Source organism: Martes martes, assembly GCF_963455335.1.
Source record: "Martes martes genome assembly, chromosome: 18".
NCBI classification, from domain to species: domain Eukaryota; kingdom Metazoa; phylum Chordata; class Mammalia; order Carnivora; family Mustelidae; genus Martes; species Martes martes.
Genome location: NC_137906.1, coordinates 28,814,624 through 28,828,360, shown reverse-complemented (window position 1 = coordinate 28,828,360; position 13,737 = coordinate 28,814,624). Strand labels below are relative to the sequence as shown.

General features: G+C 50.3%; 1 protein-coding gene across 4 annotated transcripts in view; it reads right to left on the bottom strand.

The window, feature by feature from the left end:
• Window positions 1-13,189, bottom strand: part of ABCC6 (ATP binding cassette subfamily C member 6) — a 46,533-nt gene extending 33,344 nt beyond the window's left edge. For 3 of the 4 annotated variants that reach the window (XR_013968447.1, XR_013968448.1, XM_080831020.1), the window contains exons 1-7: window positions 13,072-13,189; window positions 11,808-11,990; window positions 10,049-10,174; window positions 9,786-9,914; window positions 7,798-7,923; window positions 5,687-5,748; window positions 2,988-3,119 (exon numbers count right to left, since the gene is read on the bottom strand). Coding sequence is in view for 2 of the 4 variants with exons in the window: in XM_080831020.1 (XP_080687146.1) it covers window positions 2,988-3,119; window positions 5,687-5,748; window positions 7,798-7,923; window positions 9,786-9,914; window positions 10,049-10,174; window positions 11,808-11,990; window positions 13,072-13,107 (794 nt within the window). In the remaining 2 variants the exon portion in view is untranslated. Of the gene's footprint in view, window positions 1-2,987; window positions 3,120-5,686; window positions 5,749-7,797; window positions 7,924-9,785; window positions 9,915-10,048; window positions 10,198-11,807; window positions 11,991-13,071 lie in introns of those variants that run through there. The other variant, XM_080831021.1, reaches the window with a different exon arrangement.
• Window positions 13,190-13,737: the final 548 nt, after the last annotated feature.

Sequence of the window (13,737 nt, the reverse complement as noted above, 5' to 3'; positions counted from 1 at the left end):
TTGAGGTCACACAGTGAGGACCAAGCAGGGATTTGAGCCCAGATCTCAATTCGTGATGCACAGAGCACCTGTTTGTGAACCCCACTCACCAACATTTTTAGAAAGAAGGAAAAAAAAAAACTGATCTTGGTGAGTGCTGGTGGCCAGACCTTCACTAAGCCAAGGCCTTGCCCCTTGACCTTGGCCCAGCTTCTTGTTTGGTTTGGTGTCTCTGGAGGGTCTGTCACTGAGCTGGGCATGGCCTACTGTTCACAGACATTTTGGCATTTGGGTCTCGAATGCCAAAAAGATGTCACCTTCTTGTCACCTGGCCAGCCCTCCCCATCAGCCCATCGGTTTAGTTCACTGCCTTCAAAGCCACGCTTACCCCCTCCTACACTCATCTTTATATATTTGTCTTGTTAGAATTCCAGGAGTGTAGGCTTTGCTTGTATTTTGCCCTCGTTTGGCTCCTGAATGCAGTAGGTGCTCAATAAATAATTGCCAAATGAATGGGAAAAAAATGGATGTGTGACGGGTGCCAAGGGCCTGATAAGGGTGCCTAGTGCATAAAGTTGGAAAGCTGTGTGGAAGGAAGGAAGGCAGGCAACCTGTTCTGGTGGACAGAACCTGCCTGGGAGCCAGGAGCCCAAGATTCAAATACCCCCTTGGTCCCCCTCCACTCTGAGCCTCAGTGTTTCCATCTGTCAAATGGGGTAGGCCAGGAGTGGACTGTGAAGGCCTCTTTCCAGCTGCATGTTTCACTCCATTCTGCTCTGGCTGCTCGCCCCCAAATTCTGAATCTCTGTGTTCAACCAGCAGGCTCCGTAGTTGGGTTCCTCCTTCCCAGTGGGACTCATGTTCCATCAGGGGAGGTCTCTAGAATGGCGTCTGGTCTGTGGTCTCTAGACTGAAGGCCATTTAGTGCCGGGTTTGCACATGACCACAGGGAGAGACGGGGTGTGAGTGAGCAGCCAGGGTCCAAGTCGGGGGAACAAAAGGGAAGGGTGTGGACTGTGGCAAAGCAAAGACATGTCCCCTGTCCACTGGGACAGCTGCTATCAAGATCCACTCCCCTGTTGCCATGATGGGATGTGACCTGGCAATGCCAGTCTCCTTTACTTTCTCATTTTAAAAAAATTTATTTATCTATTTTAGAGAGTGAGTGCAAGCGGGGAGGGGCAGAGGGCAAGGAAGAGAGAGGATCTTGAGCAGACTTCCCACTGAACACAGAGCCCAACACAGGGCTCAATCTCACAACCCTGAGATCATGACCTGAGCCAAAATCAAGAGTTGGACACTTAACCGACTGAGCCACCCAGGCGTCCCCTGCCAGTCTACTTTAAAAGAGACCAGAATTCCAGATTTTTTACATGAAGTCTCCAATGTTTTAAATGTTGGCAACTTAAAAAAAAGGGAACAAAAAGCCCCGAATAACAACAGTAAACACCACGTGGACCGAACATAACCTTGTGAAACCCATCTGGTCGGCAAGTGGCGGGTCCCTGACCTCGCAGGATGACCTCCTCTCCCTTCCCCCCAGAACTGCAAAATACTTTAGAAAAAGAACCAAAGTTCTCTCTATGTGTAATCTGTGCCGAAAATAACTGAGTTGGATCTCAGTCGGCCAGGCCTTCCTGTCTTTCTGTCAGTTGCTGTGGATTCTTAAACTGTTGTAAATAATGTTTCTATCCCAAGTTCTCATGCCTCTCGGGAGGCATGGGAGAGAGTAGGCAAGACCTCCAAGGCCCTTTTGAATGAATTCTGCCACTTAAAATCTGCATGAATGGAGGGGCAGGACACCAAGCTAGGCCTGGAGAATGAGTTGCTGTTTTGATTTGCTCATATCCTTGACCCCTTTTGTGGAATCACACTCACCCTACTGCAGCTCTGAAGGGACCACCAAGTATGGGGGGGCGCCCTCTCACTACGGGATTGGTCCCTATTTGGCACAGGACTCAAGCCAACCAATCAGAGGCCTTGCTTAGCATTTTCTACATGGATGCTTCGAGAGACACTCATTTTGTGGGAGTTGCTACACCAGCAGGATATGAGACAGGCAGAGGCACAGACAACAGCTGAGCTGAGAAATGGAGAAATGGAGAGAAAGAATTTGGACATTATGCAAGTCCCTGGATCCAGCCACACCTGAGGCCAGACTACCTTCTCAGCTATGTGAGCCAATAGACAGTCTCTCTCTCCCTTTCCCTAATTTGGAGGATTTAGCTATCTACAACAACTGCCCCAAATCCTAGAGTACACAAGAGAACCCCATAACTCTTCCTACAGAGCTCACTTTTGTTCCCCTGAAACACCAAGGTCAGGTCATTTGTCCTAGGTCATCAACTCCACAAAGGCAAGACTTCATTTAACCCATGTTTAATGAATCCTATTTGACTGCTCTTTTCCGTAGGTCAGAGATTCTCAGACTGGGTTCCTCAGAGTCAGAGGGGACCACAGAAGTTTCTAGAGATGCCACAGATGGCAGGAGGGAGGCAGAGTGGACAGGACTAGAAAGAGCTTGAAATCCTCTGGATAATGGATACTATTTGAGCTTTTACCATTTTTGAGGTATTCACTAAATTCTTTTCCAAAATCTTTTTTTCCCTTCCCCCATGGGCAATGAGCCAGAACCTAATGGGATGCCCATTGAACAGATAAGAAAACCGAGGACCAGGAAACCAATCCCTTAGGTTAAGTAATAAGTAGATGTGTGCGCCTTATGGACCACCACTCATCCCTCCACTCCCCTACTCCCTGCCCCTGCCTGATTCCTGCCTGCCACCCCCCCCATTTAAGCTTCCTTCTGGGGGCCCCAAGGAGCACCCAATGTGGCCTTAGGGAGCCCGCACAGCCCTCTGGGAGGAAACATCCCTTGACCCTGGTCAGTTAATGCTTAGTGAGATCACTGGCAGGCAGGGAACTATGGCGGTGAAGGCCAGAGTGGGGTCCGGGGTTGTATGTGGGGCCAAATGATTAACTTTGTTGACCATTTTTCATCCACTCACCGCTGGGCCGCACTGCGGTTCCTCGTCCATTCCCTTTCGAGCTGGGAAACAAGTTCTTCTGAGGAGTTTTCTCGGCTGAGTGACCAGAGGTCTTCCGGCCCCAGTGTCCTCCTGTAACCCCTCCAGACCAGCCTGTGAAAGAAGGTCACCAGAGCAAGCTCCCGCTGCCATTCCCCCTGCAGGGTCCTGACATGGTAGCTGTGTGCCCCTGAGTAAGTCACCTTACCCCTCTGTGCTTCTGCTAGCCCCTCAGGAAAACGAAAGCAATTAGCTGAACCACACCTAACATTTGTGGGTACTTTCCAGTTTACAAAAATCATCTCACTAAATCTCACGTGATAACTACTGACCCATTTTACAGATGAGGGGAAAAAATAGAGGCTCAGAGAGATTAAGTGACTTAACCAAGGGGCGACCTGCGTGGCAAGGGAAATAAACTCTCCTGGGGGTCAGAAGCTCAGAGTTGGACACCCGAACTCTACCTTCAGCTTTCCCCATGATACACCCCTTTCCTGAGCTCTTCTTTATAATGCTGGCTGCAATTATGATTTACTTTGTTGGTCTGATCATTTACTGAGTGTCTTTCTCCTCCACTGGATGGTAAGCTCCAAGGGGACAAAGAGTATTTACCTTTATTCTCCTCCTCTATATCCTCACCAACCGACACAGGGCAAAAGATTGCCGAATGGAGCCACTCACCAGCTCTGTGACCTTGGGCAAGTCACTTCCCATTAGCAGACCTCAGTTTTCTCCCTTGAAAATGAGAGCATTTCCCAACACTTAAGACTAGTACATGAGATGATTGTAGGTGGCACATTGTTGGAGGAGGGCACGGAGAGGACGTGACCTCTGGTCCTCCCATAAGCTGGACCTGGGCAATCAGAGCCTCCTTACCCCTCCCCTGTCCTTGGAATGTATGTTGTGCCCACTCTGTCGTTGCAAGGATGAAGCCTTGAGAGAGCACTATGTTGTCGAGACCGTCTAGACGGTACGTGTGACTGAACCGCGTTGAACCCTCCACGTGAACTAAGATTCTGGCCAGCAGGTGCGGAGATCCACTTGTCTTGTGGCCGCCTGGGACAAGCCTGGTAAGTTCCCTCACTTGTTAAAGCTGCCGCCTGCCAGTAGGAATGGCTTGCCTCTTTCTTTAGTCTCTCCTTGCCCTCCAGGTGTGGGGGCCAGTTTGCGAACCAACACACATACACAAGAAATTAATTATTATAGACTTCGCTGGAGGGAGTGTTGCTTACTTCTCAGGTCTCTGTGATCTTTCTGCCATAACACCAAGGCGAAGGTCTTGTTTGGGGCTGGTCCTCAGCTCCCCGTCTGAGACTTTCCAAATTCCTTTTTCTTTCTTTCTTTCTTTTTTTAGAGAGGTGCATGGCAGAGAGAGGAGAGAGAATCTTAAGCAGGCTCCACGCCCAGCATAGAGCCCAACGGAGGGCTCGACCTCACAACCCTGAGATCATGACCTGAGCCGAAATCAAGAGTCGGACACTTACCCGACTGAGCCACCCAAGGCGCCCCTCCAAGTTCCTTTTTTTTATTGAACCCAGGGCAAACGCAGGCAATCTAGACCTAGAAGTTATTAACATGGCTTGGTTTTCACTGGCATTTTTGGGGAAGGAGACCTACGTGGCAAGCGATTCAAGAGATTCTTTCCAACTTGCAGTGGTAGAAAGTTTCCTTTTAAAAAAGATTATGAAAGTAGAAAAAGTGAGTCGATTTCAAGAAAAAAGACTTTAGGAGAGGAAAATACTACTCCAGTAAGGCAAAAAGCTTGAAGAATGGTCCATAAATGCCATGTTTGGGAGACAGAGGGCTAGGTCCTCTCTAGAGCTGGTGAGCAAACCTGTATGCACTTCCAACCCATTCCTCACCCCGTACAGCATCCTAATTCTTTGTATATTTACCAGCCACTTTGTACAATACTCATTAAGGACTAGATGTTATGCTAAGTGCCTCACAAGATTTATTTCCCTTAATCCGAAAACCCTACAAGGTAGATGCCATTATCATCCTTGGTTTACAGGCACAGGGACTGACACACAGCGTGGTTAAGTAGCTTGCCCAGGGTCACACAGCCAGGAAGTGGTGGGGCTGGGATTCAAATCTAGGTGCTACCAAGATCTGACTGCAGTGTGGCCAAGAGGGGACCCAGCAGGTGGGCACACCCTCAGAGCCTGGTACACTGGCCCTGGAGAAACATCTGTCTTCTCCACCAGCCTGGGAGCCTCTGGGGAGTAAAGATGTGGTCTTTTACCTCTTCAGTCCTGGTGCTTCACACATAGTAGGTGTTTCACACGTAGTAGGTACTTCTTAGATGTTGGTGGAAGGCATGAAGCTGAGTAATTGATATGATTTTGTTGAGCACCTGCTGTGTACCAGCAGTAAGTAATTTATATGTAATGAGGGTAGAGTTGTTCCCCTTTTACAGAGGGGCAAACTGAGACTCTGATTGTTTGCCATATGGGCTGGCTCAGAGCGAAAGCCAGGACTCAAACCCAGACCTCACTCCAGTGGGGGAATGGGAATGGGATGTTATATTGGGCATGTCGAAATCTGACAGAGAAGCACTGAGGTTGGGAGGAAGAGAGGCTGGCTGACCTCCGTAGGCTTGGGAGGAAGTGTCTCCGGGGAGAGCTGGGATGACAAATAAGGACAGCAAATGCAGGTCCCTTTCCTGCTACTGTACTTACCCAGAAACCCACCAGAACGTGACCCTGGAGGGAAAGGAAGCTTCAGCCTCTGGACATGGATTCTGTAAAGACAAGAGATGGGGTGGAGGGAGGACTCGATCTCATGTTCCATGGTGGTCGTAAGGTGAGGGAACCAAGGTCAGGAAGACAGGATGAATGGACTGTGATCTTGGTACCAATTGCTCAATGACATGCCCTGCCTATCTGTCAGAGGTGGATGCCAGTGTGCTTGGAGGTTCCTAGCAGGCAAGGCGAAAAGGGACTATATCACAAGTCTGACAGCATCCACAAGAACTAACAGCTATTAATACTGAGACCAAGAAGTTCTCAAGGCAGGAGGGTGCATGACGGAGACGCCAACATCCTCGACAATATGCCTCGGGGCATACGGCGAGAAGTTGCAGAGGAATCAGTCCTGAGATCTCACCAGCTGCTCCAGAAAATTCTCATGCATCTATACCCTTCACCAATCAGGCACAAGACTGCCTATTTCACCATATGTTTGCTATCATGGCTCATTATCAATTTTTTATTTTTTGCTTCCATTCTCATGGAGCAAAGAAGCTCTACCCTAGTTTTCACTTGATTAATCATGTAGCTGAGCATTTTTTAAAACATTTTTTTTTAGCCAGATGGCCAACAGACACATGAAAAAATGCTCCACATCACTCGGCATCAGGGAAATACAAATCAAAACCACAATGAGAGACCACCTCACACCAGTCAGAATGGCTGAAATTAACAAGTCAAGAAATGACAGATGCTGGCGAGGATGCGGAGAGAGGGGAACCCTCCTACACTGCTGGTGGGAATGCAAGCTGGTGCAACCACTCTGGAAAACAGTGTGGAGGTTCCTCAAAAGACTGAAAATAGAGCTCCCCTATGACCCAGCAATTGCACTACTGGGTATATATCCTAAAGATACAAGCGTGGTGCTCCGAAGGGGCATGTGCACCCGAATGTTTATAGCAGCAGTGTCCACAATAGCCAAACTGTGGAAAGAACCTAGGTGTCCATCAACAGATGAATGGATAAAGAAGATGTGGTATATATATACAATGGAATACCACGCAGCCATCAAAAGAAATGAAATCTTGCCACTTGTGACGACGTGGATGGAACTAGAGGGTATTATGCTTAGCGAAATAAGTCAATCGGAGAAAGACAACTATCATATGATCTCTTTGATATGAGGAAGTGGAGATGCAATGTGGGGGGGGGTTGGGGGGAGGTAGGAAAAGAAAAAATGAAAAGATGGGATTGGGAGGGAGACAAACCATAAAAGACTCAATCTCAAAAAACAGACTGAGGGTTGCTGGGGGGAGGGGGGACGGGAGAGGGTGGTGGGGATATGGACATTGGGGAGGGTATGTGCTATGATGAGTGCTGTGAAATGTGTAAACCTGGCGATTCACAGACCTGTACCCCTGGGGATAACAATACATTATATGTTTATTAAAATAAAAAAATAAAAAATTAAAAAAAAATTTTTTTTTAGGTTATTGAGGTGATCTCTTCCTCCGAGAATTCTTTCCTGATTTCACAGGCTAGCTCAGGGCTTCCCAGTGCCAAGAATTCCTCCTCTGGGGTTCTTCCTCCAGTCATAATTTCACACATGTTTGTAGAATTATGTGGTGAATGTCTGATTCCTCGACCTGGCTGTAAGCTGCCTGAGGACGAGGACCACATCTGCTTGTTCACCCTCGGTCCTCAGCCCCTAGCTGGGGCACAGAGCAGGGGCTGGCCAGCTGCAGGCCCCAGCCCGGATCCCGGCACACTGTCTGTCTCTGCAAATAAAGTTTTATCGGAACAGCCACACTCCTTTGACATACTGTACTCTCCGCACCGCAACAGCAGAGCCGATAGTTGTCACAGAAACCACATGGCCCACAAGGCCTAAAATATTGTCTGTCTCGCTCTGATCAGAAAAACTGGCCAACCCTTGGCATAGAGTAGATGTACAATACACATTGTGCTGAATGAAAGAATGAATGAAACGTTATTAAAGGCTTGTGCTCTAGGCTACCTCCCTTCTGTCCCATGGGGAGAACCCGAGACCAGAACAGGAACAGGGACAAGGGAGGCCCCGGGTTGGAGGCACGGCAACTTACGGGCTGCTGGGGGTCTTCAGGGAAGAAGGGGGGGTGATCCACAAGGCAGGACAGCACAAACTGGGCCGCCACCAGCAACAAGCACAGGTAGGTTGACAGGTGGTAGAAGGGGTCGCTCCGGAAGCCCTGTGAGAGAGAGAGCAGAAGTCCCACTGAGTCTGGCACACCAAAGTCCACAGCCCGAGGCCTGAGAAGAACACAAGCTAAGCAGGGTACCTGTGAGGTCAAGTGGGGCTTCTGAGATGAAAAGCAGTGCCCAGGCAGGGAGTCAGAGCCACAGGGTTTGAAAGCCAGGGCCCCCCACATTCCTGGTGTCCCGATGGATGAACACCTGACTTACATGCATTCTGGTTGTACAAATGGTGCACAGGGGTTTCTGCTTAGCCGGGTGATAACTGGCTGCAGCCCCTGGAGTGTGAGCTCTCCTTTCTCCTTGTGCCACCAAGGAAAGCCTTCCTCCACAGGAGTCCCCATCCCTACCTCTCCCATTCTACTTCCTCATGGCCGGTGTTGTCTGGCTTAAGAAGGGAACTGGTTTTGGGGCACCTGGGTAGCGCAATTGGTTGAGTGTTTGACTCTTGATTTTCGCTCAGGTCATGATCTCAGGGTCGTGAGCTCGAGCCCCACATTGGGCTCTGTGCTCCGTGGAGAGTCTGCTCGAGATTCTCTCTCTCCCTCCCTGCTCCTTCCCCTTCTCATACTCCCTTTCTCTCTCTCTAAAATAAATCTAAAAATCTTTTTAAAAAAGTAGATGGGAACTGGTTTTATTGAGCATTGATTTTCTCTGCCTGGTGCCAATGCAGGAGTCTTTTTCTTTTTCTTTCTTTCTTCTTCTTCTTCTTTTTTTTTTTTTTTAAGTAGGCTACATTTCCCTTTGCAGACAAAATGATGCATGGTGTCCCGTCACATGGAAATGCGACTTCCCAGGACAGGTAACAGAAGTACAGGTGGGTATGCAGAATGAGTTTGTAGGGTCGCCTGGGTGGCTCAGTGGGTTGAAGCCTCTGCCTTCGGCTCGGGTCATGATCCCGGGGTCTTGGGATCGAGCCCCGCATCGGGCTCTCTGCTCAGCAGGGAGTCTGCTTCCCCCTCTCTCTCTGCCTGCCTCTCTGCCTACTTGTGAACTCTGTCTATCAAATAAATAAATAAAATCTAAAAAAAAAAAAAGAATGAGTTTGTATCTGTGGATGAAAGCATGGGTGAAGATAAGGGAGAACGAGGGGAAATGTGCACACACGGACAGAGCGTGCATAGGTGTGTTTTGGAGGAGGTCACAGGAGGGGGACAATCCGGGCTCCTTACTCCCTCCCCTTTCCTTGGAATGCACACTCCACCCACTCTTCCCGCACTAGGAGCCTTTCCAAGAACACAATTTTGAGAGAGTAACACGTCCTGGAGACCATGTGGACGTAGATGTGACTGAACCCCATTAAGGCCTCTGTAAACTTTGAAGGTTCTGGAAGGTGGGTTTAGAGATCTACCTGTCTCACGGCACCTGGGATAAGCCTCATAAGTCCTCGTGCTTACTAACCCTGCCCTGTACCGTCTAGAGCGCCCTGTCTCTTCCTTCATCTCTCCTTGCCCTCTGTGTATGTGGCCACTTGCAGATGTCACCGGGGAAACTCCCGCAGTTGTGAACCAACAGTGCAGTTGTTGCCCGGGGTTGGGGGTGAGGGCACTGGGTGGATGTGTGAATGGATGTCCAGTGTGGGAACGGCTGTGTGCAGGTGTAGGTGTCCCAGTCTGTGGTTGTACAATATATGAAGGGGGGCATACAGGTGTGTGTCAGGGCAGTGCGAGCAAACTCTGTGACATGCATGGGTCAGGCAGTGGGAATCTGTGTCCGTACATCGCTAGAGTTTAAGAGTTTAAACAACGGTGGTGTGTGTTTCTGTGTAGACGAGAAGTCACGTGTGCAAAGGGGAGGAGGGAAGATGGGACCCCAGGCTTGAAACTGCCCTATTGGTTCCCCCCGGGCCTCCACTTACCCCTCGCAAGGTCAGCTGGGCGGCGGTGGTAGCCGGCAAGAGAAAACAGAGCAGCCAGTATCCAAACAGCACCCCGGATGCCCGGACCCCCTTCTTCCGCTCCGTGTGGATCAGGAACATGGCGAAGCTCTGGAGGGGAGAGTTGGGATGGGCCCCTGAAGGTGGGGAGGGAGAAAGGGAGCCCCGCTCTGCCCCATCCCCTCCACCGGGGAGGGGAAAAGCCACCGCCAGAAGCAAGCCCCACAAGCCTGGGTCATCCTTACCATCGTGGTGAGCCACACGGTGGGATGAATGAGGAATTCTGGGGCCTGGGGCGTTCCCCACTGGATTCTCCAAAGAGCCACAGACACGCTGGAGGTGCAGAGGATTATGAGGGCAAGCCCAAGCACCTGGGAAACAGGCTTAGGTAAGGCTGGTGGGCAAAAAGAAAGGTGATGATGGCCAACTGGACAGGGACCCTGTGCCCAATTGAACAGTGGCTCTGGATGGGGCACGTGGTCAGGTCCCAGTGTTAATGATTTAACAGTGCCACTGTAAAGGATGCTAAGAAAAAGCATTAAGGGATGTTGCAAATGGACCTTGACCTGTCAGTGTCCTACAAATAACGAGCCACAGGGGTCTGAGCCAGCCCAGTATTTCCCAAAATGCAGGGATGGGGTGGGGGTGTGCCCAGGGTTTGCAGGAGGGATGCTGTAGTATGATAAAGTGGCAGAAACGACATTCATTCCGCAGGTAAAAAAGTTCCACTCGCTTCACCGAGTCCCTTTTGAACCCTCCAGTGAAATCAGAGAAACTTTCGGTTGGGACTGGTAGGTCTCTAGACCCTTCTCTAAGATGCGGTGTGTCTCATTTGAAGGAGAGAAAGCGACACGGTGCACACAGGCGAGAGAGAAGACGGGACTTGGGCGCATTGGAGAAGCCATGGCAAGCACCTCAGTTAGTCCAAAGCAGGGCTCCAACGACTACCAGCAGGCTGAGTTTGACAGGCTGCCTGTTTTTGTATCACCTGTGAGCTAAGCATGATTTCGACATGTTTCCCTTCTTTCCTTTTCTTTTTTAAGTAGGCTCCGTGCCCAGCGTGGAGCCCAACACGGGGCTTGAACTCATGACCCTGAGATCAAGACCTGAGCTGAGATCAAGAGTCAGATGCTTAAGCGACTGGGCCACCCAGGCGCCCCGGGTTTTGACATTTTTCCATCAGTGAACAAAACTCAAAAAAATAACGTGAAAGTTATCTGAAATTCAAATTTCAGTGACTATTGATAAAATGTTATTTGAAACACAGTCACGTCTATTTATTCACTGTTGTCTGTGGCTGCTTTCCTGCTGCAGAATCGTTGGGGCAGAGACCATGTGACCCTCAAAACCTCAAATAGATATGATCTGGCCCTTTAAGGAAGAGTGTGCAACCACTTGGTAGGTCAGCAATGGGAGAAAAATTAACAAGGTGTTAAGGGTATAAATGAACTTTGAAGGACATTCTTGTAGAAGTCTGGAGAAGAGGGCGGATGAGCAGAAAGGCTTGCACATGTAATGCCAGTGTTTTTGTAGCACGCGAAAACAAGTATGTAACAATTTTAAGAACTGGCTTTTAGGACTGCGAGTGGAGAAGCATGAAAATCCACGCATGCCTCTTAAAGAACTTAAAAAGTTCATCCCAGTGCGATCCTAAAATCACCCCATGGATCCCAGGAGGAGACACCGCACTGTTTGGGGGAATGCCAGGTGTTCATAAACGGGCGAGGAACCCACGAGGGGCCAGATGTGTGTGTTTGCAGACATGGGGATTTTATTATCATGAAATCTGTGTGGGGCGGATCTTGTTTCTCAGAGTTTTTCCTGTAGCCTCTGGAGTATTGCTCTGTTTGATGAATAGGTGCCCTTCTTGTCCCCACACTGTGTATGCTCCTTGAGAGGAGGAATGTCCACTTCAGGGGTCTCAGCTCGGTTCCAATCTGCTGAGCCTCCCCCCGCCCCATCCCAACACTTGTCTGCTTACAGGCTCCCGGAGGCAGCAGTTACCAGTTTGGCCTTGAAGAGCAGGGACATCCGGAGGTAGCCTTGGCCATGGCGGTGGAGGTACAGGAGGTAGATGGGGCCAAGGACCCACAGGTACATAGGGGGCACCCAGACCCCTGCCGTTTTCAGGAAGCACACGTTCAGTAGGTGGAGAGCAGTGGGCTCAGGCTCTGTCCCGTTCCAGACCTGAGGGAACACGAGGGCCACCCTTGTGATGGTACAATGCAGGGGTCCCAAACTCACCTGATTAGGGGGCAAGGCAACCTTTTGGACTCCCCCTCCCCTTTTTAAAAAAGATTTTCTTTATGTATTTGACACAGAGAGAGACCACAAGCAGGCAGAGCGACAGGCAGAGGCAGAGAGAGAAGCAGGCTCCCTGCTGAGCAGAGAGCCTGATCTGGGGCTGGATCCCAGGGGCCGGGGATCATGATTCGAGCCCAAGGCAGCTGCTTAACCAACTGAGCCACCTAGGCGCTCCAATCTTTTGGACTCCTAACATTGACATGAAAATGGACCAAGCACCCTTTGGAATACCTCGACATTCTCAACTCCTTTAATGCTAATATCATCAACCCTAAGAAGCAGAGGCAATTATCATTGTGCTTTTGCATAGAAGGAAGCAGAGGCCCAAAAAGTAAATAGCTGGGGTGATTGTCATCCAGGTGGAAAGCGGAGGTGGGGGTTATCTTTCTTGACTGCTCTCCATTTCCCCGCTGGCCAACACTGGGACTTTCAACCTCTCTGTGCCTCAGTTTCCTTCCCTGAAAAGGAGAGGGGCGGCGGTGTGAAGAGAGTCTACCTCTAAGGGTTGCATTAAATGGGTTAATACCAGTAAAGCACATAGTAGGACGTTGGGCACAAAGTAAGCCCTCAATTAACATCAGTTATTAATCCTGCCTTACCTATCGGGCCCCTGAAATCCTGGGATTTGGCGACTCTCGCTCCCACCCCCTGAACGTCACTCCCCAGAGTCCTTTGCTAAGAACCTGGATGAAAGAGAAAGCCAGCCAGAGAGGCGGGGGTCCTGAAGCTTTTATGCAAATAGAGGTCAAAGCCCGCTGGCAGCTGGGAGGTCTGGAGGCCCCATTAGCGATGCTGGGGTCTGGGGGTGGGGTGCAGGATTTGTTAAAGGGGTCGCTCTCCCCTGCTGTTCCTTTGGCTGGGAATTTGGTGGTCTCTCCCCTCCCCAGTATCGCCGCCTTAGAGAGCTGTCGGAGAGACCTACCAAGCCCGGAAAAGGAGACTGGGGCAGGAGGGGGACACTTACATCCTGTCCCACACAGGGCTCTGCAGACGCGGCCATCGCGCGTTCCCCAGCGCCCGTCCGTCTGTCCGCCCCGCGGTCGGCCCGTCTGTCCCCGGGCAGCCGCCTTGGCCAAGCTCCGGGTCCTGGAAGGGGCGGGGACTGGCAGGCTCTGCTGAGATTTGAGCTCCGGGATTGCCAAGCCCAGGGCAAGGTCCCGTTGCGCAGGAGGGGTGGGGCGTGAAGGGGTGGGAGAAGGCGATTGGAGGGGGCGCTTTGGGTGGCCCGAGAGGGCACCGGGGGAGGGGATCCCGGAGCCCCAGAAAGTGCGGTGGCATCCGCGTAAAACCCTCCAGCCCCGCAACAAGTGGGATGAACACTGTCTGTTTGTAGGGTGGTGGGAAGATTTTAAGATCACGAGTAAAGAGTTTAGCATAGTGTGCAGCATACAGTAAATGCTCGTAAGAACTAGCGATTATTAGCATTAGTAGTGTTATTTCATGCCTAGGCTACTAAGCAGGGGATCACAGTGCCATACCAGAAATATGATGTGGAAGGATGGTTGCTACATCCTAAATGAGAGGAAAAGAAGGAAAGAAAGAAAGAAAGAAAAGAAAAGAAAGAGAAATTGTAATACAAAATAGGCTATGAGGGGTGCCTGGGTGGCTCAGTGGGTTAAGCCTCTGTCTT